Raw genomic sequence first — 26,249 nt, 5'->3', positions numbered from 1 at the left:
TGAGGCCACCGCATGCCACCAATGTAGGCCCTGGGGACCCCAAGTGGACCGCCCCCACCCGCCCTTCCTCCTCCCCAGCTCTGCGGATGCCTTTTATCCAGGCCTCCCATCTCCCTCTCCCTCCGGTCTGCAGCCGGTGCACACATCTCCCAGCATCTCCCGATAAAGGAGGCATTTACACTCCAAAGGGAGGATTCAGAGAGTTGGTCATTCTCAATTTGGGGTCCTTCAAGATTGAGAGGGAAAAAGAAAGAATGAAATATGAGCCTTCCCATTCACGAGTGTTATAAACAGTTATAATTTCGCACTGAATAATTGGTTGCTATGGTAACCGCTGCAGCACAGGTTGAAGTCATTTCTCCCTCCTGCGCTGGGCCTGACAAGGAGCTTCATCTACATATGCTCAGGTTCTGGCCGCAGCCCGGTTGTTTTATGTAAATCACGATCCACGACTCGCTGCCGGTCCCCACGCCCCACCCCCCACTCCCCCCACCCTGCCAAAAAAAAACCTGTTGGGGCCCCTCTTCTCCCTCCACCCACCGCCTTATCTTGGGGCCACCTGGTTGGAGATGATGGGGAGCACAGTGTGAAATCCCCCACCCCATATCCTGTGGACCCAGGCAGGGGGGCGGATGGGTGGGGGGTAGAGGGTCAAGATGCTGCTCTCCAGCCACAGCCCGCTCCAGACCCTCTAGGCTAGGACAGCTGGCCGAGCCAGGCTCTCAGGAGTACAGGGGAGGGGGCAGCAATGACCTAAAGGTCACCTTGGGGGCCTGCCAGGCAGCATCCGGTCATCGGCCTGCCTCCCACCCACCTGGCCTTCCACCCTTACTGAGAAGCAGAAGGAAGGAGAGAGGGTGAGCAAATGAGGGGAGGGGAGTGGGTGGGGCTGGAAATGGGCCTGGAAATGGGGCTGGTGGGGGGGGGGAATGGAGAGGTGGAGAGGCGGAGGGGAGAGAGTGAGGGACCAAGAGGCTGAGGCCAAGCCCCTGGCCAAAACAGCAGAGCAAGACACAGAGAGGGCCAAACACATGCATCATCAGGTAGGTCCTGGGGAAGAAGGGAGGGGTGAGACCTGAGTGAGCCCAGCCCTGGGTAGGGGGAGGCCAGCTCCAGCCCCCTCAGGCTCTGGACACCACTGGTCTTCCCAGCCCCGGTCTCACCACTGTACAGACACTGCCCACCTCTAGCCTCCTGCCTGGCCAGGGCAGGGTGGGGAGGGGATGTTCCTGCTGCACTGTGTGCCCAGGAAGGAAAGGGAAAATTCAGCCCAGTCTGGGGCACCCTTGGTGGTCCTCCATCTGCATTTGGGAACTGGGCCGAATCGGCCTGAACTGGCCTGGCGTCCAGTCCAGGACCAGTGCCCGTGAAAGCTGCTGCCAGAGAGGAAATGCTGAGGAGGAGCTGGGACGCGGGCTGTGCAGGGAGCTCCTACCCTCGCACAGGGCACAGCACGGGGACCTGGGATCCCAGACTCCATGTCCTCCCACAAGGTCCACAGAGCCTCAGGTCTTGTGGCGGGGGGGAGACGACATGTCAAAGCCTCAGCCAGGAGGTCTGTGCCAGCATCGCAGGGTCCTGCCTGGCCTGAGCCGTCTATGCTCTGCGGCACAAAGACAAAGGACCCTGGAATGTCCCGCTCAGGAGGACCGGGCTTTTCCGATCTTGCCCTCCAGGGTCTGTACGTGCCCATCTCGCGCTCGAACCAGGCTCTCAGGACACCCCCTGGGCAGAGCAGCCGAGACCCCTTGGGGCCTGACCACCCCTCCCCCCCACCGCTGGCCTGACCCCAGCAGGGCCCCCCACGCACCTCTTTCTTCTTCCGCTTCCCTTTGGACCGGTTCTCCTTGAGCTTCTTGGATTTCTTCTTCTTGGGAAGGCCTACGGGCTCCTCAGGGAAGTAGTCGTCAAAGCCTCCAAGGCCACCATCTTCTTCCTCTGGAGGAGGCGGAAGTGGGGGCGGGGATGACTCTGCCGCTCCCCTCAGGGAGGCCCCCAGTGGGACAGCCAGCCCCACAGGCCTCCCCCTGCCTCCTATGCCCCACCCCTTCCCTGCACACCCTGGCCTCCCCCCAACCCCTCAGAGCCACCAGCCCAGACCCAGTGAGCCGAGTCCCAGCTCAGGAGGGCTGTGTCCCAGGTCCCCACTGCTCCGGGCCTCTCCTCCCCTCACCTGGCTCCCCAGCGGGGAAGCAGCCCCCGGAATCACCAAGCCACCTCTGGCTGGCCCCAGTGAGGGGTCGGGGCCTATTTCTGCCCTCCAGAGGCCCGCAGTGTGGCCAGGAGATGGGCCGTGAATGCCGGCGGAGGGGAACGCACGGGTCACATCACCCAGGACCACCTGGAGCCACACGGGGTTTGGAGGGAGACCAACGAGGAGGAGGCCAGGCTCCCCCTCATTGGGGATCAAAGACCCCCATCGCCTCTCCTGCCCGAACCCGCACACACGCCCACACAGCACAGCACACCCCAGTCACACACGCAGCGCGCCAAACCCTTTCCGCCTGGGCACCCGGGAAGATGTGAAATTCCACGGAGAGAAGCCACATCCGCCACATGTGGGTTTCCAAAAGCGGCCACGAGTCCCGAGCTCCCCTCCCTCCTTCGTGAATTTGAAAGGCCAAGAGGGGAACAGGACCAGCGTGAGTGTGCAGTAGGATTGTCTTGGAAGAAGCAGCTGGCTTCGAGCTTCATGCCACCGCCGCCCTCCCCCCCCAGCAAGGAGAAGGCTTGACGTGTGGCCCTGGGGCCTCGATCCCACCCAGGAAATCAGAGGTGAGAAAGGGCAGTGAGCCCTGAGTTCCCGGGGTCGCAGGGGACAGTGTTAGAGCAGGAAGAAGGGGAGAGTGGGGAGAGTGGGGAGGGTTCTCTTGGAGGCAAACAGCAGCAAGAAACAAACTCCCCAGAGTAGAGATATATCCAGAAGGAAGCCACCAGACCTCCCGAGTTCACAAAAGGGGGGGGAGGGGACAAAGAGAAGAGCCAACCAGGGTTCCACCCCCAAGGGGGTTGGGGGGACACACAACAGGGAATCTCAGCCTGACCTCGTCTGCCACCCCGTGACCCAGGAGACTTTCATCGGGAAAGGGGCAGCGTGTCCCTGCTGAGTCAAGTTCAAGGAAAGAGAGCTAGCCCCGACCGGCCTAGGAAACCCGACACAACTCACAGCAGTTGATGACCGCGTCAGCCGGACAACAGCACAGTGCAGACAGGCACACGCAGGTGCTCAGACACGCATGTGCACACCCAGGACACACCAACATCAGGCCTCCTGTCTTCCACACAGGTACCCCTCACGCCCCTCCTGGGGTCCCTGTCCCCTAGAGTCCCCAGGGTCCTGTGGCTCCCATCGCCACACTCTGGGTGCAGCTAGAGGGCGCTGGTGACAGCTGGCCAAGTAGCAGTCCTCCCTCCCGCCCCAAGGCCTACAGGGCTGGCTGCCACCTGTACCACGTCCCTACCAGGCGCACCACCATCTGGGCAGCCCTCTGCCCCGAGGCCTCCCTCCAGGGTTGGGGGCTGTTGTACAAGCCCCCCAGGAGTCCGTGGGGTCCCAGTCCCCTCCCCATCCTGCTGGACAAACACAGGTGTGGAGAGAGACTCGTGGCAGGACTGGGAGCCGCTGCCAAGGTGGCGAACTCAGCCGTCCTGGCTGGTGCAGGGCGGGGCGGGGGCGGCCGGCCCAAAGCTGAGAATAATGTGGGCCACGTCTTGAGCAGATGCAGGCTGAGCTGACCCAGTCCTGTCCTGCCCCTCTAAGCCCTGGCACGGGAAGGGCAGGGAGGGATTTTTCAGACCAGTTGAAAACCCATACGGGGTCCCCCAGAGTCATCCTGGAGTGGCGGGGTCCAGAGGTTGGGCCAGAGCTGTGCATCCACCCCTGCCCACCCCCACCCCTGCCTCCACCTCCCCCAGAGGCACAGGGAGACTGCCTGAGAGAGCCACCCCTGCACCCTGGCAATGCCCAGCCCTGGTTATATAAGAGGCAGGCTGATGCACTCGGGGGGGCCCTATCCCTCCTGCCACCTCCCCGAGTCCCCTGCTCCCCCAGAGGGGCAGCCCCCCACATGGGGAAGGCCCCTGGGCACCTGGTCACTGAAGGACCAACCTGCCAGCAGAGCTCACAAGGGGATGAGCAGGTGGCTGTGGGAGGTTATCTGCCGGGGGCGGGGGGGGAGGGCGGGGCGGAGAGGGGGTGCCCACACTCTAGCCCTAAGCCACGCCCAAAACAAGGCTCAGAGGATGAAGCCCCAGGCCCTCAGCCACGATCAGAGCCCCTCCTCCACTCCCAGAAGCCCTCCCGGTCCAGGGCCATCTGCTGGATTAAATCCCTCCTCCGGGAAGGTTCCAGAGCTGGCACACTAGGATAGGGACCCCACACCCCGCCCACTCCCCATCTCTGACAGACCGTTCTTGGCCCTGCACTGATTCTGGCAGCCTGGAGGACCCCCAGGGCCGAGCTCTGTGACACTCCCTCCCAACCCCTCATGGTCCACACCCCGACCCCTGCCATCTTCACCTTGGCCTCATCTCCCCCTCCTGCCTCTTCTGCAACAGCCTCTGAGCTTTCTAAAACCAGACCTGGGGAGTCACACCCAAGTAACCCTGCCCGGGGCCCCAGAGCAGCTCCCCAAGCCCCCAGCCCCACGGCCCCTCCTCAGAGCACACAGTCAGGGGTAAGGTGGGATCCCACTGGCCCTGGGGTGAGGGTCTCAGGAAAGAGCAACCCCAGGACTCCCTGCCACCACCACCCCCACCCCCCGCCAGTTCCCAGCCCCTCCCAGCCGTCCCCATAGCCCCCGGCCCAGCCGGCAGTGCCCTCCCGCACCAGTCCTGGCCCTCCAGGCCTGAGGCTCCATCGATCCAACCTGGGCTATAATTAGGACCCATTAGTCTTGTTATCTCTGCTACCTCCTGAGCTTCGAGGTCGGGAGCAGGCCCTGGGAGGGGGCAGGGGAAGCTGCTTTGGAGACAGAGACGGGCAGGGGGACAGAGGGGTGGAGACAGAGGGGCAAAAGAGAGATACCTCAGCTGCTTCTTCCTGAGCTCACCCACAGCCCTCTCCCTGGCTCCACCCTGGGGGACCCCCAGGCTGGCCTCATAGAGCCACTGAGAGCTGCAGCCCCCGTGCACTGGGTGGGTCCCTCTCGTGGCAGCATGCTGGCACAGTGCCAGGACCCACGGGGTCACCTGTGAGGCACTGGGAGGGGCAGGTAGATGTTGGTAACTTGTATTTATTCATCGACTCCACTCGGGAGCCCTGAGAGGTGGGACCGCCACCCCTGTTTGTGGAAGAGCAGACAGGCTCGGAAGCCTCCTGATTTACCCGCGGAGCTTCACAGCCAGCAGGCGGCAGAGCCCGGGGGGAGCCCGGACAGGTGGTCCTCCCCTCTGCCCTCTGCGGGCACCTGACCTCCCCCCAGAATTCAGGCCTCCCCGCATTTACCCAGCGGGCACTTGAACAGCGTGGCCCGTGTACCGAGCGTGGGCCTCACCCTAGGACCCCAAGGTGACTCAGGTTGGCCATTGGTCTGGAAAGTCCCACGGGGCCCCTCAGGGGATGAGGGCTAGTCCACCCCACACTCTGCCCAGCTCCTGCCCCCTCCAGTGGGAAAGAACGCAGCCCCTCGGGGAGCTTTGCAGATGCAAGGTGATCAGAGAAAAAGGACGGCACGCAATTGTGGAGGGAGAAGTTAGGTCCTCTGATCTGAGAGTGCTTGAAGGCCCAGTGCAGGGGCAAGAGCTCCATTGCCAGGTCCAGAAAGACAGGCCAATCTGCTAGCAATGGGGACCCAGCCCAATACCCGCCATCCTCTCTGGGGCCTTGGGGAGAAGGCTTCTTCTGTCCTCCACCTCCAACCCCTGACCTAACAGGGGACAAGATTGCCTGGTGGCCAGGAGGGAGGGAGGGACAGGGAGTGCAGACCTCAAACCACCACCCCTTCCTGGCCTGTTGACCCCAATCCCTTCCCAGTTGAGCCCACCTCTTCTTCATCCTTAAATGGGCCTAGCAGTGCCTGTGTCATGGGGTGATAGAGAATTAGAAGCCGTGAGATGCACAGTAAGGGCTGGGCGATGGCAGGTAGAGCTCAGGGCCCCCGGTGGGGTGGCAGAGGGTGGGGGTCTCCAGTTGGCACACTGCTGAGCCAGGGGTTCCCAAGGCCTCTCGAGGGCTAGCCTGGGGGGGGGCACCAAGATGAAGGTTCCCATCAGTCCTTGGAACACCCCTACCCCACAGGCCCTCCTGTGATAATGGGGGGGTGAGCACTCCCGCCCAAGTGAGGGTTAGTAATTTATTTATGACATTTAACAAAACCCAGACATCACCTCATTGGCGTCTCATCAAAGAAAGCATCGGTTCTGAGCACTCTGAGGCTTTTGCCCTAAGGGACTGAGGCCAGGGAGTGGGGATGAGGAGGACAGGGACCCAGGGCCAGCAAGGACAGGCCCCCCTGCAAACCCAGAGCACAGGCGGGCCGGAGGAAAGAAAATCTAGGAGGGAGGGGATGGGGAGACACGGCTGAGGGTCAGGGAGAGACAGAGGCAAGAAAGGGAAAGCAAGGGACAGCCGAAAAGAGAGAAGCAGAGGCGAGCACTCAGGGAAGACAGACTTGGAAAGAGACAGACGGAGGGACAGACATGGGGGCAGAGTGAGAAAAAGAGACAGGGAGAGAGAAATAAGGACAGAGCCAAGAAGAAGGCAGGAAGGCCTCAAATGTTTTACCTGCAAAAGCCCCAGGACGTTAGAGACCACATACTGTGCTCTGTACCTAGTTTGGAGAAGATACTGGGCAGATCTGTGTTGGGGATGTGGATGGACGGATGGATGGACAAGGGATGGAGAGCGGGCAAGATGGCTGGCTGGTGAGTGGTGGGTGCATGGTCGGTCGGATGGTTGGCTGGTTTGCTGGTCCTATGGCTGGACGGAGAGATGTTTGGTGGGAGGACAGACACATGGGTGGATGGATTCATGGGTGGTTGGTGACTCAAGGAACTGATGAAATGATAGATCAGTCTGGAATGATGTGAATATCCCACAGCCCAAGGCACTGGGCAATGCATGCTGGTCACTTTGCCTCCCTCTTCCCAGCAAACAGTATCACCTACAGGCCCCCTGGGACCCCAAAGTCCGCATTTCCCCACGGGGGGTGGGATTAGCTAAGAAGGTGTGAACCTTGGGAATCATGGCTATTACTCCCTCCTGGTTCCTGGGCTGCAGGAACCCTAAAATGCTCACATGGCTGGGGCCAGTCCTACGGGCAGGGGGGACACGGGCCAGTCAGGTGACTCTGGGACCAGAGTGGTCACACTGCCCAGCCAGGCGAGAGGCTGGGCTCACCAGCTCTGGGAAACCCAGCCCTCTGGCTCAGATGCCAAATCCCGCCAGACTGGGAACTCGAAGGAAAAGGCGGGGAGCACTGAGCCCCAGCACAGGGGTCACACTCCCAGCTCTCCTCCAGCCCAGGCTCCCACGCCCCCCAGCTTACGAGAAGAGGGCACAAGTCTCAGAAGCATCTCCTTGGGGAAGGCAGGTCAACGGCGCCCCTTGCTAGGTGCTAATTACAGCAGTCACACCTGTTATGTGCTGGGCACTGTGACCTAAATGTTCCACGTGTCTCACCAGTCCTCACAATATCCCTCTGTGAGGTAGCGGGTGCCATATCCCCATTCCACAAGTGGGGACACTGAGGCAGAGGGCTGGGGAAGCGTGCCCGGGCTCAAGCGGCAGAGCCAGGATCCGTCTGAGCCAGGAGCCCGCGCTTTGACCAGCGCCCCCAGCCCCCGCTGCACTCCCGGCGGGATTTGGCATCTGCCGGGCCCTGAACCGGGGAGGCAGGCACCCACCCCTGCCTCCTCCTCCAAGCAGGCTCGCCCACCTGCCTCAGAGCGCTGGCCGCACGGAGCCCTGTGTGGGAAAGAAGGACCCTGCCGAGGGGGAGGGGAGGAGGGGGCACAATGGAAAGCAAGATGTGACGAGCCCAGCTCCTGCAGATTTGAAAATTAGCCTGAGCGCGCTCAACACACCAGCTCCTCCAACCACACACCGAGCTCTTCTGGACCAGCTGGTCCCAGGTCCGAGCAGGTGACAGCCAAGGGCTCAGGCCGAGGGCCGCAGAGCAGCTGTGCTGGAGGGCTAGGGGGCCAGCTGGCCGGCACTCGGGGAGAGACACGAGGCCTGTGCTGAAGCTGTCACCGTGTCCAGAGGCCGGGGTGAGCTAGGGACTCCCCGCCTTCAGACACGGAGACCACAAGCACCTCTCGAGCGCCCACAGGGCCGGGTGCCAGGCAAAGGGGGTGATCAAAGGAGTCACACTGGAGGGGGGAGCCCAGAGACAGAGAAGCAAGCTGGCGGTGATATGCCAGGGTATGGGAAGAGCCGCTAAGAAAATAAAGCAGGAAAATGGTCCTGGGGCGGGCACACTTGGGCCAGGAGTTCCAGGAGGGCCGCCCCATGGAGACGTGTGGGCTGGGACCTACAGGACAGCAAGGAGGCAGCCATGAGCAGAGAGAAGAGTGGGTGAGACAGAGGTCACAGCCCGTGCTCAAGGGCGGGATGGAGTTTGGAGTTTGGGGGGGGGGGTCCAGAAGCATCAAGGAGGCCAGTGTGGTCACAGTTTAGGAGCAAGGCGGGGTGGGGTAGATGCAGGTAGAAAAGGAGTTCCGCCACCGCCCAAGCAGTGGAAGCCTAGGCCTGACTCATGCTCACAAAGGTGACCCTGCCTACTGAGTGGCGGGGGGTCAGCGAGGTCTAGTTAGGATGCTCTGAAGTGGACCAGAGCCAGAGGACAGAGCCTTGGGCTGGGGACAAGGAGAGGGAGCTGGGAGCTTGGGAAGGCTCAGGACATTGAGAAGGCCAAAGGGGCTGGGGCAGGATGGCTTCTCTGCAGGGCTTTGGGGTTGCTCCCTGAGGCCCTGGGGACCTCACCCCTCTTCCCCACCTTGCCCTGGAGCAACGGACACAAGCAGGGCAAACAGGTAGTGAGCAGGTGACTTTGACAGAGGCCCAACCCCTCTGGCCCAAATAGAGTGAGACAGGTGCCCATCGACGCTCCCCATGCTCTAAGCCCCAACACAGCCAGGAAGAACCAGAGTATGTGGGGGAAGCAGACAGGGGACCCCATCAGGGTTCAGTGAAGACCCAGAAATAAGCCTGTTAATGCATGTTCCGCTGCCCACTGCCCCATCAGTGCCACAAAGGGGCCACGCCCCAGGCACCACTGGGAATTACTGAGGAAGCCAAAGAACAGCTTAGGGAGGAGCCAGCCTCCTGGGTGGAAAACAGCCACGGGTTTCACTGCCTCTCCTGGGCCTCTGTGTTCCCTCCCAGGAAATGGGCCTAATTCCTGGCACCCAGGGTTATAACAGTCAACTATTTTCCAAGCAACCCCTCCCATAAGAGACCACCTCACCCCCACTCCCCTAACTGGAGCAGGCTCTTGGCAAACTTGGCCAGACTGTCTGAAGGGTGGAGGGAGGCCAGGCTCTGGAGGGGTCCTAGCCACAGTGTTAAAGCAAGCAAACAAGTGGGGAGTGGGGAATGGGGAGGAGGCCCCCCCAGTGGGCGGGGCCACCTGGTGGGAATCCCGTCTCCAGGAAGGCTCAGAGCAGCCCCAGGGGTCCTGCGGGGTCCTCCCCCTAGCCCCCCTCACCCGCAGGCAGGAGATGGGGGTGCCAATTTGCAGAATGTCCCATCCCGCCTCCCTCCAAGGACTCCTGCGGCCAGACAGCACAATCTTGGGCTCGGCAGGGCCCCCGGACCTCCCACAAGTCTCTCAGGAGCTCGGAAGGGGCCATAGACTTGGTGCCGGGAAGCTGAGAAGAGTCCCCCAGAAGGGAGGGAGGGAGGGAGGCGGGTGGACGGGGTGAGGCCCTGTCCTGCCGTGCGGGGAGGAAAACCGTCCCAAACAAATGGTGAGCAGTTAACTAAAGAATCATCCTGCAAGGTTACCCCTGACGCACAAGCCCTGTTTATGCTGAATTCTGAGAGGGACGGAGAGGGCCGGGGCGGCGGCCCTGGGCGCCAGGCCCGTGGCCAAAGCTGGATGGGCTGGGAGCGCCACTGCCCGGGCGATCTCGGGCTGGGGGCGCCGGCGGCCCCGGCGAAGTGTTTGGGAGCGGCGGTCGCAGCGCCCCGCGGCCGGGAAGGGGAGCGGGAGTCCGAGCCCGCGCGCCCCGGCCTGGAGCCCTGGCGGGCCCGGAGGGAAACCGCCCCAGCCAGGGCGCTCGCGGGGTCCCCCCAGCACGGCCGGTCCTCGAGCCGCTCCGAGCCCCACCCAGCGCGCCCCGGGGGCCGAGACGGGCGGGGGCCGGGTCCCGCCTTACCCCCGCGAGGCCAGGGGCGCGCGGCGCGGATCCACAGCGCGGGGTGCGCGGCGCCGGGAGCCGAGCGCGATTCCCGCCCCCTTCAAGGGCACGCGGGGCTGAGCCGGCGGCGGCGCCGCGCCCCCTCCCCGCCCCGGGCGCCCGGCGCAGCCCCCCGCGCTCCTCCGCCGGCGCCGCGGCCCGGGGGCCCCGACCGCACCCCGCCCTTGGCCTCCCGCGCGCCGCGCCCCGGTGCTCGCCCGGCCCCGCGCCCTTGGCCGCGCGGCGCCAGCAGGGCGGGAGCGCAGCCCCGCGGCCCGGGCGCCCCTCCTGCGCGCCCGGGCCCCGAGCCCGCCGCCGCCCGGCCCCGGGCGCAGCCGGAGCCCCGCTCACCTGACATCTCGTCCTCGTTCTCCATCTCGTCCGCGAACAGCCGCGGCAGCTCCTCCTCGGTGCCCAGCGGGCCCCGCATGCCCGGCGCGGGGGGGAGGGGAGGTGGGCGCCCCCCCTCCCGCCGGGCGCGGTGCCAGCCTTAACCCGTGCGCGGCCGGACGGGCGCGCGCGGCGGGCGAGGCGGCCTCGGCGAGAAGATGGCGGCCGCCTGCCCCCCCCCCCCCCCCAACCTCCACCCCCCCGTCTCGACCCCCCTCCTCTCGGCCGCCTTCGCCCCGCTCCCCGCAAAGCCCGGGCCGCTCCGCCCACCGCGCCCCGCAGCCCGAGTCCCGCAGCCGGCCGAGGGTGGCGGCGGCAGCGCCGGCGGCACGGCGGCACGGCGGGGGGGCGGCACACATGCCCGGATTGTGACGTCCAGTCTGTTGCTGTGGCAACCCCATCCCATCGTTCCGGCAGCGCGACTAGTTAACAGCCGAGAACAAGTTGGGGGGACTAGTCCTGAGCCCCGGGCGCAGGGGGGCGCACCCGGTGCCCCGGCAGGGGGAGCCGTCGAGGCGCCCGCGTGCCCGGGGACCCGACGGCCGAGCGGGCAGCGGGGACTCGAGCGAGCCCGGCCCGGGGGCAGGCGGGCAGCGCGCCCCCGCGCACCCCCGGCAGGACCCGGCGCCGCCGGCCGGGAAGGCGCCCTGCCCCGGGGTCCCTGTGCGCGCAGGGGCGGGGTCCCGTGGGCGGCGAGCAGCGAGCTCCGCACTCCGCTCACGTGCGCCGACAAGCTGGTGCACGGAGAATCCCGCAGCCGGCGCGGCCCTTCGGAAGGAAGATCAGAAGGAAATGTCGTCTGCACTTGGGGCAGGGTCGCTCTGGAGACCCGGTCTGATTCCTCCAGAAGAAAGCGCGCAGGCTGGTTCCTCCCCCACCCCATGGCACCGCGCTCCCACGGCCCACGAGCCCTCTGCCAAACGCCCCTCCAGGCGGGGTCCTGTTGAAACACAGCCAGAGCCCCCGGGGTGATGCGGATCTGCGTTCTCTGTGCCCAAAACTCCCGCTCGGAAGCGACACCTGTCGCAGAGCGGTAAGGCGCCTCCGCCACCAGCCCGCGGTTGTTAAAGGTGAAGATGGAGGCCGGAGCCCTAGGGAGCGAGGCTGGAATTGTAAATGAGGACGGCCCGTCTGGGTTGCGGGAGGTCTTACGGCTACTCTGAGAGGATCAAAGTTTCAGTGGCCCTTAGGACGGTCAGCTCTCCAACCCAAGAAGAGCCAGTAAAGGCAGGGCACCCTTACCTCTCTGCCTGGGGCCAGACACATCTGAGGGAGCCCACTGGAGACCCATGCGACTGCCTGGGACCCACAGGTTCTGCCTGACTTAGGAAGCAAGAAAGGGTCTGGGCTCTCCTCTCCAGTACCAACCCCTCTGGGCTTGGCAGAACATCTGGCTCATCCTAGCAGGCATTACCAGGACCCCCAGCACTGTGACAGCAGCACGAGGGCTCTCCCGGGGGTCTTTGGGGAACCAGGTGAGTTGTGACTGCCTGGTGAGGGCTCCCCCAAGCAAGGCCTCTGGGCAAGATGGCCATGATCCAAGCCATGATCAACCCAAGCCGTGACCAGAAGGCCACGGATGGTCTAGGGCAGTTGGAAAGATGTGAAGCAAAACTTTCCTCCCCCTTCCCATCCAAATAAATTGCCAGCAAGCCCCGAACAGAAGCTGGTCTTCATTCATTCCTGGGCACAGGCAGGTCTGTCCAGCCTCCGGGACCAAAGTGCAGGGTGCCGGGAGTCCCTTTTATCTCCCGGATCACTTTTAAACCACACCAGAGAGAGAGAGAGGTTGGAAGCATCCCAGGGAAGGCGGCCTGGCCTACAAGGGCGAAGGAAGAGGCAGCAGGGCAGTGGGCTAAGCCAGCAAAGGGCTTCTCCGGTCTAAGGCTGTATTTCACATCACTGAGCATCTAGCCGAGGGGGCACCAAATCACTGTGCTTTAGCAGGCCTGCCTTGTCCCTGGCAAGGCTGCCTTGTTCTTTCCAGACCTCCTGTCTTTCTGAATGTTAACCATCCAAGAAAAACCCCTAAGCACCAGCCAACCTGTCCACCCTCAGCAGCCCCGCCCCCGACCCCTCACCCCATCCCAGATGGCGGGGAAGACATCAGGACACTTCCAAAGGTTCTCTGTCCCTCTTGAGAGAAACATTGACTGACAGCACCTCCCATCACCAGAAAGCCCCCCCCACTCCGGCACACACCCTTAACCTTGGGTCCAACTGCCAAGGCGAGGCTGAGACAGACAGCTCGACAGCAGAGAGCGTGGGTGCCCGCAGTCCCAGCCCTCCGTGGCCGTCCCGCCTTGCCCGGGCGGCCGCTCACCCGCCCTGCTCGCTGACCAAAAGCAAAACGAAGCGAAGCCTGGAACGGCAGAAACACATGGATTTGGGACCAGGAATCCCCAGTCATATTTGAGGGAGAGCTCTGGTCGTGGTCAGACCCTGAACAGTCGTGACAACGGGCCCAGAACGTCTGATGTTGAAAGCCGTCCCTAAAAAGGTGAAAATTAAGTAAATTCTCCGATGCCGACAACAAGCCCATCCTAAGGTGTCAGTTTCAGGAGACAAGATGCTCCTGGGGACTGATCACCCAGCTTGGAATCGCGCTCCAGGGACGATTCAAAATCAAAATATATATTTTTAAATATACTGGTTATGAAAGCACCAAGGAAAAATTGCTTTTCCAAGAGCAGAGTTACAGGAAGTGGTTATCGTCCACACACGCCCCTAGCCGTCTCCGTCCCTGGGTTCCAGGAATTTCTCGGATGCCCCAAGGTCTGTTCTTTACCAACGCGCCCCATCTTGACCACCTGACGGCCCTGTGAAGTGGAGCCCCTGTCCCCACACGGCTCCCCGCAGGTCAGGACTCTGCCCCAGGGACTGCAATGCAGGCAGGATCCCAGCGTCTTCTGAGGTGAGCAGTAAACATCCCCTAGGAACCAAGGTCTCCCTTGTACGTGGGGCCTGTGTCTCAAGATGCGGGCTGCGCCCCAGCTGAACCCAAATCACTTGGGTTGCTGGGGCTTCTCAAAAGGCAGACATCTGGGCCACAGCCCTGAACCTGAGAAGGTGACTGTGTAAGCCTCAAGTCATCTTACGGGTTCTTTCTGGGTTCTAGGTGTGGGAGCCGCTAATTCAGCTGGTCAGCACAGCATTAAGACTGTTTTAGTTTGGCCAGAAATAGCCTAGAAAAAAAGAAAGTGAATTCTCAGATCCTCCCAAAGATAGGAAAGAGGAAAATGTCTAGATTACAAATTCCTAGTTTTTTGTTCCCTGCGAAAAGCAGCATGAGAGCATCACTTAAAAGGCAGCCCCCCCCCTTCCCTCAGCACCGCCTCCTTGCTGGGATGGCAAATCCCACAGACCAGGCCTCTTCCTTACCTTCCTCCCTTCCGGAAAGGGAAGTAACCTCCACAGCTCATTACCCCATAGAGACTCCTTACAGCTTAGTCCACAGCTCCAGCAGGACCCGACCCAGGCTCTCCCCAGCTTCTGACCCAGCCAAGGTTACCACAGGGAGGAGGTCTGTCCCCTTGGTACTCCGGAATCTGTCATCTCCTCCATGACCCACACCACCTAAGCGTATGCCCCTCACAGGGAAAGCCTGCATCTCACTCTGCTTCTAACACTTGATGAGCTTGGGGCAGAGTCTAGGGCAAAGTCACGGGAAAGACCACGGCACCAAGAGGAACAAGTGGAAGGCTGCCAAAGCTGATTTCCAAGCTCCCCTGAGGTTAATGTGATGACCAGGGATAGAACCCGTCATCACCTCACTGGGGTCCTGCTCACCTTCCAAGAAACCAAGTGTCCTCTAGAAAAGGCTGAGGTCTGCTTAGTCCAGAACATTCTGTAATTTTTATTTAATTTGTCTTTAAAAATATTTGACATGGGGCACCTAGGTGGCTCAGTAGTTAAGCCTCTGCCTTTAGCTTAGGTCATGGTCCCAGGGTCCTGGGACGGAGCCCCACTGTCAGGCTCCCTGCTCAGCGGGAAGCCTGCTTCTCCCTCTCCCACTCCCCCTGCTTGTGTTCCCGCTCTCACTGTCTTTCTGTCAAATAAATAAAATCTTTAAAAAAAAAAAAAGTAAAAAAAAAATCTTAGGAAGAATGTTTTATGCTCAAACTCCCCCACCGTGCTGCATCTTCCTTAGACCCAAGTGTTTCTCACACCTCAGCCCGGCGCCACTGGTGAGGACGGGATCCATGCATTTCAGCACTTGGCCCTTCCCGAAGAGTCGGGAGGATACACTACTCAGAAAAAAGCACTTTCACCACCGCAAGTCACAGGAAAAGGTGGGTGTCACTGAGGCTTTTGAAAGGAAAACAACAAATACTAAACCTTTAGCTAAGAGATGGTGTCGGTAACCAGAGCCAGCTAAGAACGAGCCAGCAGCAGCTCCCTATTCCACCACTTTTGTGAACGTGCGGCCCGGCCCGAGACCCTCCCGGACCCACCCACTCTGCCCGCACCGGGACCACTTCCCATCAGGCAGGCAGGAAGGTCCTGAGTCAGGAGCTAAAAAGGAACGTGGTCTAAATGTGGTCCGGACACAGCCGGTATAATGGATGTGAAGTAATTCGGGTTTCCCAGTACAGAGCCTCCGTCAGAAAAAGTCATGTTTGCAAAGTTGTTCTCTGGGCTCTGGATCGGAACAAATTCTACGTGGACAGTTCAGTCATGACCAACTCCAGAATCTCACCGAAGCACAACGAAAGTAAAGAAAATGGGAATAAAGGACACATTTTCCTCTCAGGCTTAACAAAGACCAAGATCACGGTTGGTACAGCGATTAGTAGGAAAAACAATGTTGCTGAACAGATTACCATGCCGATCCTTAAAACAAAACAAAACAAAAAATACCTTCCACAATAAGAGTAGCCATGTGTTAGCCACTTTAATATAAAATGTGATCAAAACTCAATTACAAGAGTTCAAAAAGGCATAGAAAAACCAGTGTTTCAGTTTTATTACAAGTTTTAAAAACCTGGAAATAATCTGGGGAAAAAAAAAACCCACACCTTCTATGATGATTTCAGCCCAGGATTAATCTTTTTACAACCAAACTAAAAATCACTACAGGTGAACATCGATGCAACAAACAAGTACAATTTGCAAGTCCGGGTCATAAACTAACAAAGTTAATGATCGAGGTGAGGGCAGGGCCAGAAACCAGCTGACGCCTCAGTTACACTGGGAAGAAACCTCTCCTTGCCCTGAGGCGGAGAAACACGCAAACAATTCTGCTTCAAGAAATTTGCATAGAAATAGAAAATGCTGGAGCCTTTAGTACAAATGAAATTGCAAAGACACGTGTTAAATTCAATCCAAGGAGCACCAAATGTCATATTGGAGCAAAGGGAGGGCTCCAACATTTAATTTCCAGCTAGGCAGCTAGCAGAGCCCAAGAATTTCCGGTGGGGAAACTAGCTGTGGACAAACCCTAAAAACACAGCTTCATACACTGCGATTTTGGACGATGCAGAGATTTCTGCAGAATTGCTTAGATTTCAGAAGGGCACCGTAAGGCATCAGGGTCTCTTTTCAAACTCGCTCCCAAGCCCTCTGGATTTCCAGTTGGTAACAATGACTTTGCAGCCCCGCAGCCTCTCCCAGATCTCTAGCCTCTGCACGCGAGGCAACGAAACCCCACTTTCATCTGGCCCTGACTAATGTCAGTTTGCAGAATGACCTGACACTAAATCCAGCCAAGGCCTAAATGGCACAGAAGTGACCGCTCCCTGGGCACGTCAACATTTTCAACTCCTCAGCACGGCCTGGCCCGCAATCGCTTCTTCCTGGCGCCCACCCGGTACAAAGGCTGCGTCCCAGGGAGATGCCCGAGGTCCATCTCCGGAAGCTCAGCTCCAGCTCCCCCTGCTGGGGGCCGAAGCGACAGTTTGTTGCCGAGTCCCAAAAAGTCGTTTACAAATTCAGTTTTGTGTGCCTTTACTTAATTTAAAACCTGGGACTTTTAGAACCACTCCCCACTCTTTTCTGGAGGGTAGGATATGCAGCGGCACCAAAGGAAATTTTATTTCTACAGGAAGAAAAGGATTAACATAGTCATTGTGTGGGAGTAATTTGTAACCCAAACTAGAAATGCCCCAGAACCCTGCTTTTTAAATTACGGACCCTGCTTTTTTCCTGCAAGAGAACCTCAGATGAGTTGCTGGTTTTGCTCAGCCAACTGGGAGTCCCGGCGTTAGTACACCTGACTCTGAGAAAAGCACGGGATAAAACTGTCCCACTTTTGGAAGTCAAACAGTGACTGACTGAAGGGCGCACATTTCCACTCTTAACCACCTGCTCAAGGTCAAATCCCTGGCAGTTCCCTTACAGGAGCTTCTCTCTACTTTGGTATTCTTACCACATAAACCTAAAACTTTCAAGCAGGAGAAAAGTCTAATTACAGATACGTGAATGGCCGCCCAAGCAAAGCTTTTACTCTGATCTCCAATTTTCTGTTTGAGCCACACTGCAGAGGTACAAGGAAAACCACCATTGTGATTCCTAGATTTTATTTAAAGATTATACAAAATATCCCAGACACAGGACTTCTAATCCTCGTCCTCCTCCTCCTCCTCGTCCTGGTTGATCTGGAAGTAGCGTAGCTCGTAGCTCTCCTTGCTGTTGGCCACCACGCGCAGCCAGTCACGGAGGTTATTCTTCTTCAAGTACTTTTTGGTCAGATATTTCAAATACCTGCAGAGAAAGGACACTTGAGACCACCGCAGGCCCTCCCAGCGCTCTCCGTCACTGCACCTTTCCTGAAACCCACGTATTCGAATCATTACAATTTAGGGCTTTTTGCCACCATTCAAAAATGGCAGAGATGGGGCACCTGGGGCTTAAGCATCTGTCTTAGGCTTGGGTCACGGTCCCAGGATCCCGGGATCGAGCCCCGCATGGAGTTCTCCGCTGAGTGGGAAGCCTGCTTCTCCCTCTCCCACTCCCCCTGCTTGTGTTCCCTTTCTCACTGTCAAATAAAATAAAATCTTAAAAAAAAATTTTTTTAAATAAACACACAGCAAAGATGAGGCCAAAAGTATCAGCCACATTTCATCTAAACCGCAATAAAAATGCGAACAGAGAAGCACCTGTAACAGCTGTCCATTAAACACAGCAATACACCTACAAAGTGATTTTGAGTGTCCACTGCAGAGTGGACACCAAAAACATGGTATTTTTAGATACCATGAGAGTCACTTAACAATTAAGCACACCATCTCGGTATCTTTTTACTGAAGAATCACTGGGTTTCTGAGCTCCAAGTCTTCCCCATACATCACACCTCATGGATTCGAACCTCCTTTTGAGGTTGTTCAGACGATCGGGACTGTTTCCCAGGGCTGCTGTGCGCACTCACTCCTACGACGGGATGCTCACTACCCACCTCCCGGGGAAAGGACGCCACCCGGCCCTGCCCTCGCTCCCGCACAGCAAGTGAGAGCCGCAGAGTTCATCTGGCTGCTGTGGCCTGGGTGACGGCCGAGCGGTCAGCACAGCAAACTGCTTAGAAAACTCGCGATTAATACACAGGCAGCAACTGGCTTCTGTGCCCGACATCCCACGACACAAAGCCAACAAGCTCTTCTTCTCTCGCTTGCTGACTCCTGAGCCCCTGGGGCATCTTCCCAAAGCCGCGAGGAAGAGGGAACAGAACCGCAAGCCAACTCACTGCTGAGCAAATTAACCTTTCCAAACCTGTCTGGAAACTCAGTTTCTCCCTCTGTGAAACGAGACTCCGGTACTTACCATCTCTCCCAACTGTTATGGGCACTAAAGGAGATGCACAGGCGAACTGACCTATTAGCAAGGACCCAAGTATCAATGAACCAACAGACTCACCATCTCCAAGAAATGAACACTGTTCAACAGTGTTACTTGTCAACAAAGCGATCTTCACAAAGATGTGAAGATCTCAGTTCAATTCTATCCTCTTTTCCCTAAGTAAAAATAAATCAATTTGGTCATTCCATCTAAAAAGTATTCTTTTCTGTCATTTACTATTTCTGCCGTCTAGTATTCAGGTAAGGTGGTTAATTTCAGGTAGTTTTAAACTTTTTCAAAATAGAAGGCTGGGAAACTAGGGAAAAAGCTACAGAAGTTTGGAGATCAGAAAAGGTCCTAGAACGCTACAAGACAGTCAAACGATCGTCACTGAGAGAGGAGAGCCATGAAGGTCAAGGCCCCAGTCCTCCCGCACTGGGGATGAACAAGCATCCGTGAGAACAGAAGTGCGGGGGGTGTTAGGAGCCATTCTTAAACCAGGTTGGCGAGTGTGGAAACAGGTCACAGAAGATCACAGCATCCCCACCATGACCTCTGTGAAAGCCCAGAGCGTTGTAGGCTTTCTACGCCCTGGAGACCCTATGGTTGCACCAGTCTCTCGTGGTATCAGATCTCCTGCTGCACAAATAAAAGAACTCGAGCCAGGCAGAACCGAAGTCACTTTTGACTGATGATAATTAAAGCTAAAAGCAAAGGCTGAACTGTACCCGATCTGTCCAAACACACCTTCACATTTCCCACCACTTGACTCAGTCTGACTCAAAGTTCCTAAGAATATGCCGGCTCTGGGCTAGGAGCCAGGTCTCAACAGGTCCGATTCCTTGTAACCACTGTGGAATACCACGGGCTAAGTGACCTGGGGTCTCCGACTTAGAAAGAAAATGGGCCCATGGGAATTAAAAGGATGGCTTCGGTCTGAACTGAGATCTCAAGGGAGTGCTCACCCAATTACACTAGCACTTACAGGGAAAGTAAGGAGAATTAAAAATGAGCACACACTGATGGTGAACACTGAATAATGTAGAGACTCGGGGTCTAGGCTGGATGCCTGAAACTAACACAACGCTGCAGGCGATGAAAACAAGAGCTCCTCACTGTGATCTAGAGGCAAAGGAAGAGATATTCTCTTTTTTTTTTTTTTTTTTAAAGATTTTTTTTTTATTTATTTGTCAGAGAGAGAGAGAGAGAGCACGAGCGAGCACAGGCAGACAGAATGGCAGGAAGAGGCAGAGGGAGAAGCAGGCTCCACACAGAACAAGGAGCCCGATGCGGGACTCGATCCCAGGACGCTGGGATCATGACCTGAGCTGAAGGCAGCTGCTTAACCAACGGAGCCACCCAGGCGTCCCGAGATATTCTCATTTTTAATACTGTCTAATCAAGTCTGAGCTCTCTACTGTTGCAATCTTTCCCTGTGGAAAACAAAATTCTAAAAAATTATCAAAAAATGAATGCTTTTGGGGCACCTGGGGGGGCTCGGTGGGTTCATTCAGCCTCTGCCTTCGGCTCAGGTCATGATCTCAGGGTCCTGGGATCGAGCCCCGCATCGGGCTCTCTGCGCACCAGGGAGCCTGCCCCCTACCCCACCACCTCTCTGCCTACTTGTGATCTCTGTCAAGTAAATAAATTAAAATCTTAAAAAAAAAAGCTGAATGCCTTTAACCCCCATAACAACATTCATTCATTCACTGCCTCCTTGCACTGGGCCCCATTCTAGGAATTAACAACTACAGCAGACACCCATGACTCCAGGGCAGCAGCACTCCTGTGGGGGGCAGCAGACTCAGCGCTAGGGTGCCCACAGGTCACACTCATCGGTCCCATACCTTTTGGAAAAAGGCACCTCGGAAGTTACAGTGATCTTGCTTTTGCTCCTTTCAATGGTTACCACCCCGCCACCGAGATTTCCAGCTTTTCCATTCACTTTGATTCTCTCCTGAAGAAACTGCTCCTGCAGAAATCATCAAGTTGATCTGTTAGTGAGGTGAGCGCCCCACCCCCTCATTAGACTACTGCACGTTTTTTATACTTTTTTTTTTTTTAAACACAGAGAGACACAGCAAGAAAGGAAACTCCCCCAAGCAGGGGAAGTGGAAGAGGGAGAAGCAGGCCTGCCGAGCAGAGCGCCCGATTTAGGGCTCGACCCCAGGACCCTGGGATCATGACCTGAGCTGAAGGCAGACGCTTAACTGAGTCACCCGTGTGCCCCTGTTTTTATACTCTTAACACTGAACACAGAATTGTTTTTCAAATGTTTAGTCTTTAAAAAAATTACAGCAAGTCCTCAGCTATTAATACAAGGTCTGAAATTGAACTTGAATTGAGAGTGGCACTCCTTGACTTTCTGTGTAACAAGCATGAACACACCTGACGGCTTCCACACAAGGTCCAATGTGCGTCTGTACAAAAGGCTTGACAGAGAAGCCCACGGTAAGACAAGACAGGAGACCTGGGGCCGAACTGTTAGAAAGTACCTTCAGCTTCTAAACCTGAGAAGTATAAAGCACTGTCCCCGGCACTGCCAGAGGAAGGACGTCTCCAACCTGGACAAGGAGCAACACGCAGAGACCCGAACAACTCTTCACTGGCTCAGGGGCCTGTGCATGCACAGCCTGAAGACAGCAGCCCCGGAGCCCAGAGACACTGGGCCCCCACGGAAGCCCACAGGTCCTCTGCCTGCATGGACTTCAGGGACTTGCTCAAAAATGAAGATTCTGGGGACGCCTGGGTCGCTCAGTTAGAGGGGCATGCCACTCCTGGTCTCGGCATTTGTGGGTTGAGCCCCACACTGGGCACAGGAGCCTACTTCTTACAAAAAGAAAACAAATAAGATAAAAATAGGAATATTTCCTTCTCTTGCTCTTGCAATGATATGAAGTCTCTCTCAGCCCCAAACCCCTACAACCCTCTATTTAAAAACTCCAACACAGGATGCCTGGGTGGCTCAGTTGGTTGAGCGGCTGCCTTCAGCTCAGGTCATGATCCCAGCGTCCTGGGATCGAGTCCCACATCAGGCTCCTTGCTCAGCAGGGAGCTTGCTTCCCTCTGTCTCTGCCTGCCTCTCTGTCTGCCTATGCGCACGCACGCACGCTCTCTCTCTCTGACAAATAAATAATAAATGAAAACTGCAACACTGAGGCACCTGGGTAGCTCAGTCGGCTAAGAATTTGACTCTTGATTCCAGCTCGGGTGATGAGATCAGGCCCCAAGTTGGGCTCTGCACTCAGCAGGGAATCGGCTTGAGGATTTGCTCTCTCCCTGTGCAACACCCCCCACCCCGCCCAAGCTCTCAGGAAAAAAATAATTAAATAAATAGGGGAGCCTGGGTGGCACACAGTCTCTTGAGCATCTGACTCTTGGTTTCTGCTCAGGTCATGATCTCAGGGTCCTGGGACAGAGCCCAGCATGGGGCTCCAGGGGCTCTAGGATCAGTGAGGAATCTGCTTACCCCTCCCCGTCTGTCCCCCTCCAGCCTGTGCTCTGACTCTCTCTCTCTCAAACTGATACATAAAGTCTTCAAAAAAAAAAAACTCTTTTTAGGGTGCCTGGTGGCTCAGTCATTATGTGTCTGCCTTCGGCTCAGGTCATGATCCCAGGGTCCTGGGGTGGAGCCCTGCACTGGGTTCCCTGCTCAGCAGGAGGCCTGCTTCTCCCTCTCCCACTCCTTGTTTGTGTTCCTGCTCTCACTGTCTCTGTCAAATAAATAAAGTCTTTAAAAATAAATAAATCTTTTCCCAAAAACTTTAAAATGAAATTTAAAGAATCTTCCAATACACTGTATGTTAAGTGAGCATGGGGTAGAGTGACTAGGTCAGAAATAATGACTTTTGCATCTGAGACTCATAAATGGCTCAAGTTTTTTATCCTCTAGAAACTTCTAGAAGGAAAAACAATCACATAAACAGGTGCGTGTAGAGAAGGGAGAGGGAAAGGACACCAGCGCAGGGCCATCACAGACACAAACTGGAAGAAGCCACAAAGGTTAGGAAGGAAAAGAGGCGCCAGAGGAAAGTAAGAGGTCACTGCACGGAGGAGAGACTACAGAGCCCATTCAGGGACTTCCTGTGGGACAGGGACACACAAGAGGTTACTGGAATTCTGCTCAGGGGCATCAGTGGCCACAGGCTGAGTTAGGTTTTCACCTGAAATCACTCCTGTTGTACTGCTACTACCTTGGCAAGGAGGAGGCTCTGCACCAGAGTCTGAGCCCCGGCGTGGCCACGGAACAGGCAGAGTCGACTGCCAATACCTCGCTTCAGCCAAAATGCGGCCGTGAGGCTAGTTTTTCTAGATGTAACTGAGATACAAGAATACCGGGGAATGAGCCCAAATATGGGGGCAAGGTACCAGTACCGGGCAGCGTGTGGAAAAACCAAGCTCCAAGGACGAGTCAGCAAGCAGGCTATTTTAACATGAACACTGCAGCTCCGATGTCCGACACGACGGGAAGCTTGAAGGAACGCTACCATCTGTCCCGCAGTCAGGCCCAGCGGAGGCACCCCTTGTCCCATGCAGATCAGGGCCCATGCTTATGCTTAAACACACCGAAGTGCGAAGTGGGCACACTGATCTAGTGCAGTTCGTGGTTTCCTAGGAACTTGTAAGTAAATCATTTTTGGAAACAAAAGGAAAGATGGAGAAGAAAACAGGTGGTTCTCTAGCACTGATGTCTCCTCCTCACCAGACACACGTGAGAGAAAGCCAGACTTCAAAACAAGTAACTAGGGGCGCCTGGGTGGCTCAGTGGGTTAAAGCCTCTGCCTTCGGCTCAGGTCATGGTCGCAGGGTCCTGGGATTGAGCCCCACATTGGGCTCCCTGCTCAGCAGGGAGCCTGCTTTCTCCTCTCTCTCTCTGCCTGCCTCTCTGCCTACTTGTGATCTCTGTCAAATAAATAAATAAAATCTCTTAAAACAAACAAACAAACAAACAAACAAACAAGTAACCAGCCCAAGTTCCAAGGTTGTGCACGGAGCCAGAACCGCAGGGCTGCCTACAAGCCTGAGACCGGAAATGTGCTCCGGAAGGTTTTCTCAGCAACATCCCAGAAGGTTCATCACTGTCCTGAGTGGCCTCAAGGGTGTCACTTACAAAATTGGCGGCATCCATGATTCCATCTTCTACAGGGTGGGTACAATCAAGGGTAAACTTCAGAACTTGCTTCTTTTTTTTGCCCCCCTTCGCCACGAGCTTTTTCTAAGAAGGTACACAAATGATAAAGAGATGAAAGCACAATCAGCCCCCCTTCCCCGACCACCAAAAAGTGAACAAAACCCAAAAACGCCTGAAATGGAAAAGCCCACACAAACGCAAAACCCGTGGAACTGTGCCCCCTTGCACGGCAGCCACCCAAAGAGACCTGCCCAGACACTCTGGGCTCTGCCCAAGAGCGGCCAAGGGCAGTACCCCAGAGGCTGCTCTACGCGCTTTGGGACCTGGACTCATGCCCTTTTGAAGGAAACCTCATTCTGGCTCTCCGGATCCATCTACACTTTCCAGCCTCCCCTGTCTGTATGGGCAGGAAGGTCTGTGATCTTACAAACCACAATAAAAGGAACGTTCCCTTTTATTTACCATAAAACTTCCAAAATGAAGTTTCAAGAAATATCACTCACTTTACTCCAGGATTAGGACAGGCGTACAAATGCCTCGCAAACATGAAACAATTCTGACCTGGAATGAATACTTGTCCTAACTCCGGACGAGGGTCCAGACCCATGTAAACTGTTCTCCCTTAATCCTCTCCCACCTACCTTCTCGGAAAAGCACAACGGGAACCACTCGTCCTAGCAACACATCTACCTCAGTTGGGAGAAGATTAGGCTAAAACTAAAAATTAGTTCTAATTCTAATCCATAACCAATAATTCATAATCCTCTAATGTAGAAGGTTCTAATCACAACACGACTGTCAACTTCTGGGTTTTGACTTAAACCATCGGTCCAAGCACATCCTACAGGGATCCAGTTCCCTGACTCTCAACAAGCTTCCATCCGTCTCCTGCCTCTACAAACTCCAACATCTGTATAACCTTACCTGCTCACGTACTCCTCCACTCTAAAACGCCCTACAGACTCTAAAAAGACTTCCAGGAACACATCTTGTCTCCCTTCCTGTTCAACAGAATTTCCGCTAAGACTTGACTGGGTCAGCTTTCCAAACATTTAGCTACTGCGAACATCACTGGCGTCTTTTCAAGACGTCTCTTCCTAGTAACCATCAAAAGGGATGCTGTAAGACCTAGCCCGGGACATGCACCACCAGCCCATGAAACACCTGCCCACGACGGGCTCCATGCCCCCGCCAAGGTTTTAAACCGAAGGCGCACAAATGCACGGACATTAAAAACCTGCACAGGCAGAAAGAGTAAGGTGAACCGAAAATGTTAACAAGGGTGTCCCAGCAGAGAAAGGGGGGCGAGAACACGACTCGCTCACGCAACCTGCACAAGGACGGCGAGCTGCAGGTGGATGACATGAGGGCGCCGCACCACCCGGTCCCCGCCCGGCTGGAACTGAATGGAGCTGGGCCTTGCCCGAGACCCAACAGGGCCCGTACAGGTGCGCCCCGAGCATCTGACTCCCCCCGCGGACGCTGCGCGGATCCTCAAACCCAAGCCTCTCTCTGAAAACAAGCCGGCCAGGCCGCCTTCCCCCTGGTCCCCGAGTCGCGGATGTGGGCCTCCCGGATGCGCGGCTCCCGAGGGGAGCAGGTCCCCTACCTCCTCCCCGCCCTCCGCCCAGGTAAGCAGGCCCAGACCCTGGACGCCTCACGCCGGCCGGGCTCCCAGGGGCCCTCGCCGGCCCAGGCCGCAGCCTGGGCGCTCCAGCTCCCCGCTGGCCGTAGCCAGAGGCCCGAGCCTGAGCCGCGGCCTCCGAGAGCTCCGGGGCTCCTCTCGCGCCCCAGGCCGCGGCCTCCTCCGCCCATAACGTGCTGGGCCCCGGGGCGGCCCTGGCCCGCTCCAGCCGGCCTGCCAGCCCAGCCCCGGCCGGACCCTGCAGAGCGTCGTCCCGTGCGAGCCGAGCAGGAGCCGGGCCAGCGAGGCCCACGTGCCTGCCTCAGAGCCGAGGCCTCACGCGGAGCCATACTAACCACGGGCGCCATGGCGGCTGCGGAGGCAGAAAGGGAGGTGGGCGGACTACGCAGACGCAAAGAGCCGGCAGCGCGCAGAGCACGCAGGGCTCAGGCCGTACCAATCGCTCTGCCACGCCCCTCGGCCGCCACCGCCTCGCCCTGTTCCGTACGATCGGGGAGCGATTGCTTTTCCCGAATGCAAGCCCGTCCTCTCGCCGGCCGGGGGAGTGGGGCGGGGAGGAAGGAGGCCGGGTGGCCTGTCCCACTGCGATCGGAGGGGGGCAGCTGGGCTGGATGAGCCCAAAGAGAAATGAAGGGGTTCGCTCTACTTTTTGAAAGTTTTGGAAAGAGAAAAGAAATAAGGAAATCACGAAACCCTGTGTCACCAGCTAGTGGAATGGTAATCGAACCCGCCAACTAGGGGACGCGAGGCCTTGCTGGTCCTGGGGTGCTAATGCCAGCGGGCACTTCGGCTTCTTCCTACCTGAAGTGCCCAGCCTTGAAGCGGGGGCCCAGGGGCCGCGTGTCCCGGGGCCAGCCCTGCTTGCTGCGCTCCGGTGCGCTCTCCGGTTGGACCCCTTCGCCCTGTCACCGCCTAGGGCTCCAGCTCGTGCCTTCCCGTTCCCGGTTCCAAAAATTCTCGTGCGGGGCT

At 57.4% G+C, this 26,249-nt stretch overlaps 2 protein-coding genes across 2 annotated transcripts in view; both read right to left on the bottom strand.

Moving 5' to 3' along the window:
• Nucleotides 1-10,787, bottom strand: part of LOC111154741 (chromodomain helicase DNA binding protein 5) — a 56,075-nt gene extending 45,288 nt beyond the window's left edge. The window contains exons 1-2 of the mRNA XM_022514624.1: nucleotides 10,696-10,787; nucleotides 1,811-1,938 (exon numbers count right to left, since the gene is read on the bottom strand). Coding sequence (XP_022370332.1) covers nucleotides 1,811-1,938; nucleotides 10,696-10,774 — 207 coding nt within the window. The 5' untranslated portion in view covers nucleotides 10,775-10,787. The remainder of the gene's footprint in view (nucleotides 1-1,810; nucleotides 1,939-10,695) is intronic.
• A 6,448-nt stretch (nucleotides 10,788-17,235) lies between these two features.
• Nucleotides 17,236-25,671, bottom strand: LOC111154793 (ribosomal protein L22). The gene is made up of 4 exons (XM_022514707.1): nucleotides 25,616-25,671; nucleotides 23,615-23,719; nucleotides 20,352-20,476; nucleotides 17,236-17,436 (listed from the first exon to the last, which is right to left on the bottom strand). The coding sequence occupies exons 1-4, from the start codon at nucleotides 25,625-25,627 to the stop codon at nucleotides 17,292-17,294; spliced, it is 387 nt and encodes a 128-aa protein (XP_022370415.1). The 5' UTR covers nucleotides 25,628-25,671; the 3' UTR covers nucleotides 17,236-17,291.
• Nucleotides 25,672-26,249: the final 578 nt, after the last annotated feature.

Source organism: Enhydra lutris, unplaced genomic scaffold, assembly GCF_002288905.1.
Source record: "Enhydra lutris kenyoni isolate GAN:26980312 unplaced genomic scaffold, ASM228890v2 scaffoldscaffold38, whole genome shotgun sequence".
NCBI classification, from domain to species: Eukaryota; Metazoa; Chordata; class Mammalia; order Carnivora; family Mustelidae; genus Enhydra; species Enhydra lutris.
The sequence above is the reverse complement of the archived record's forward strand: the minus strand, read 5'-3'. Positions and strand labels throughout refer to the sequence as shown.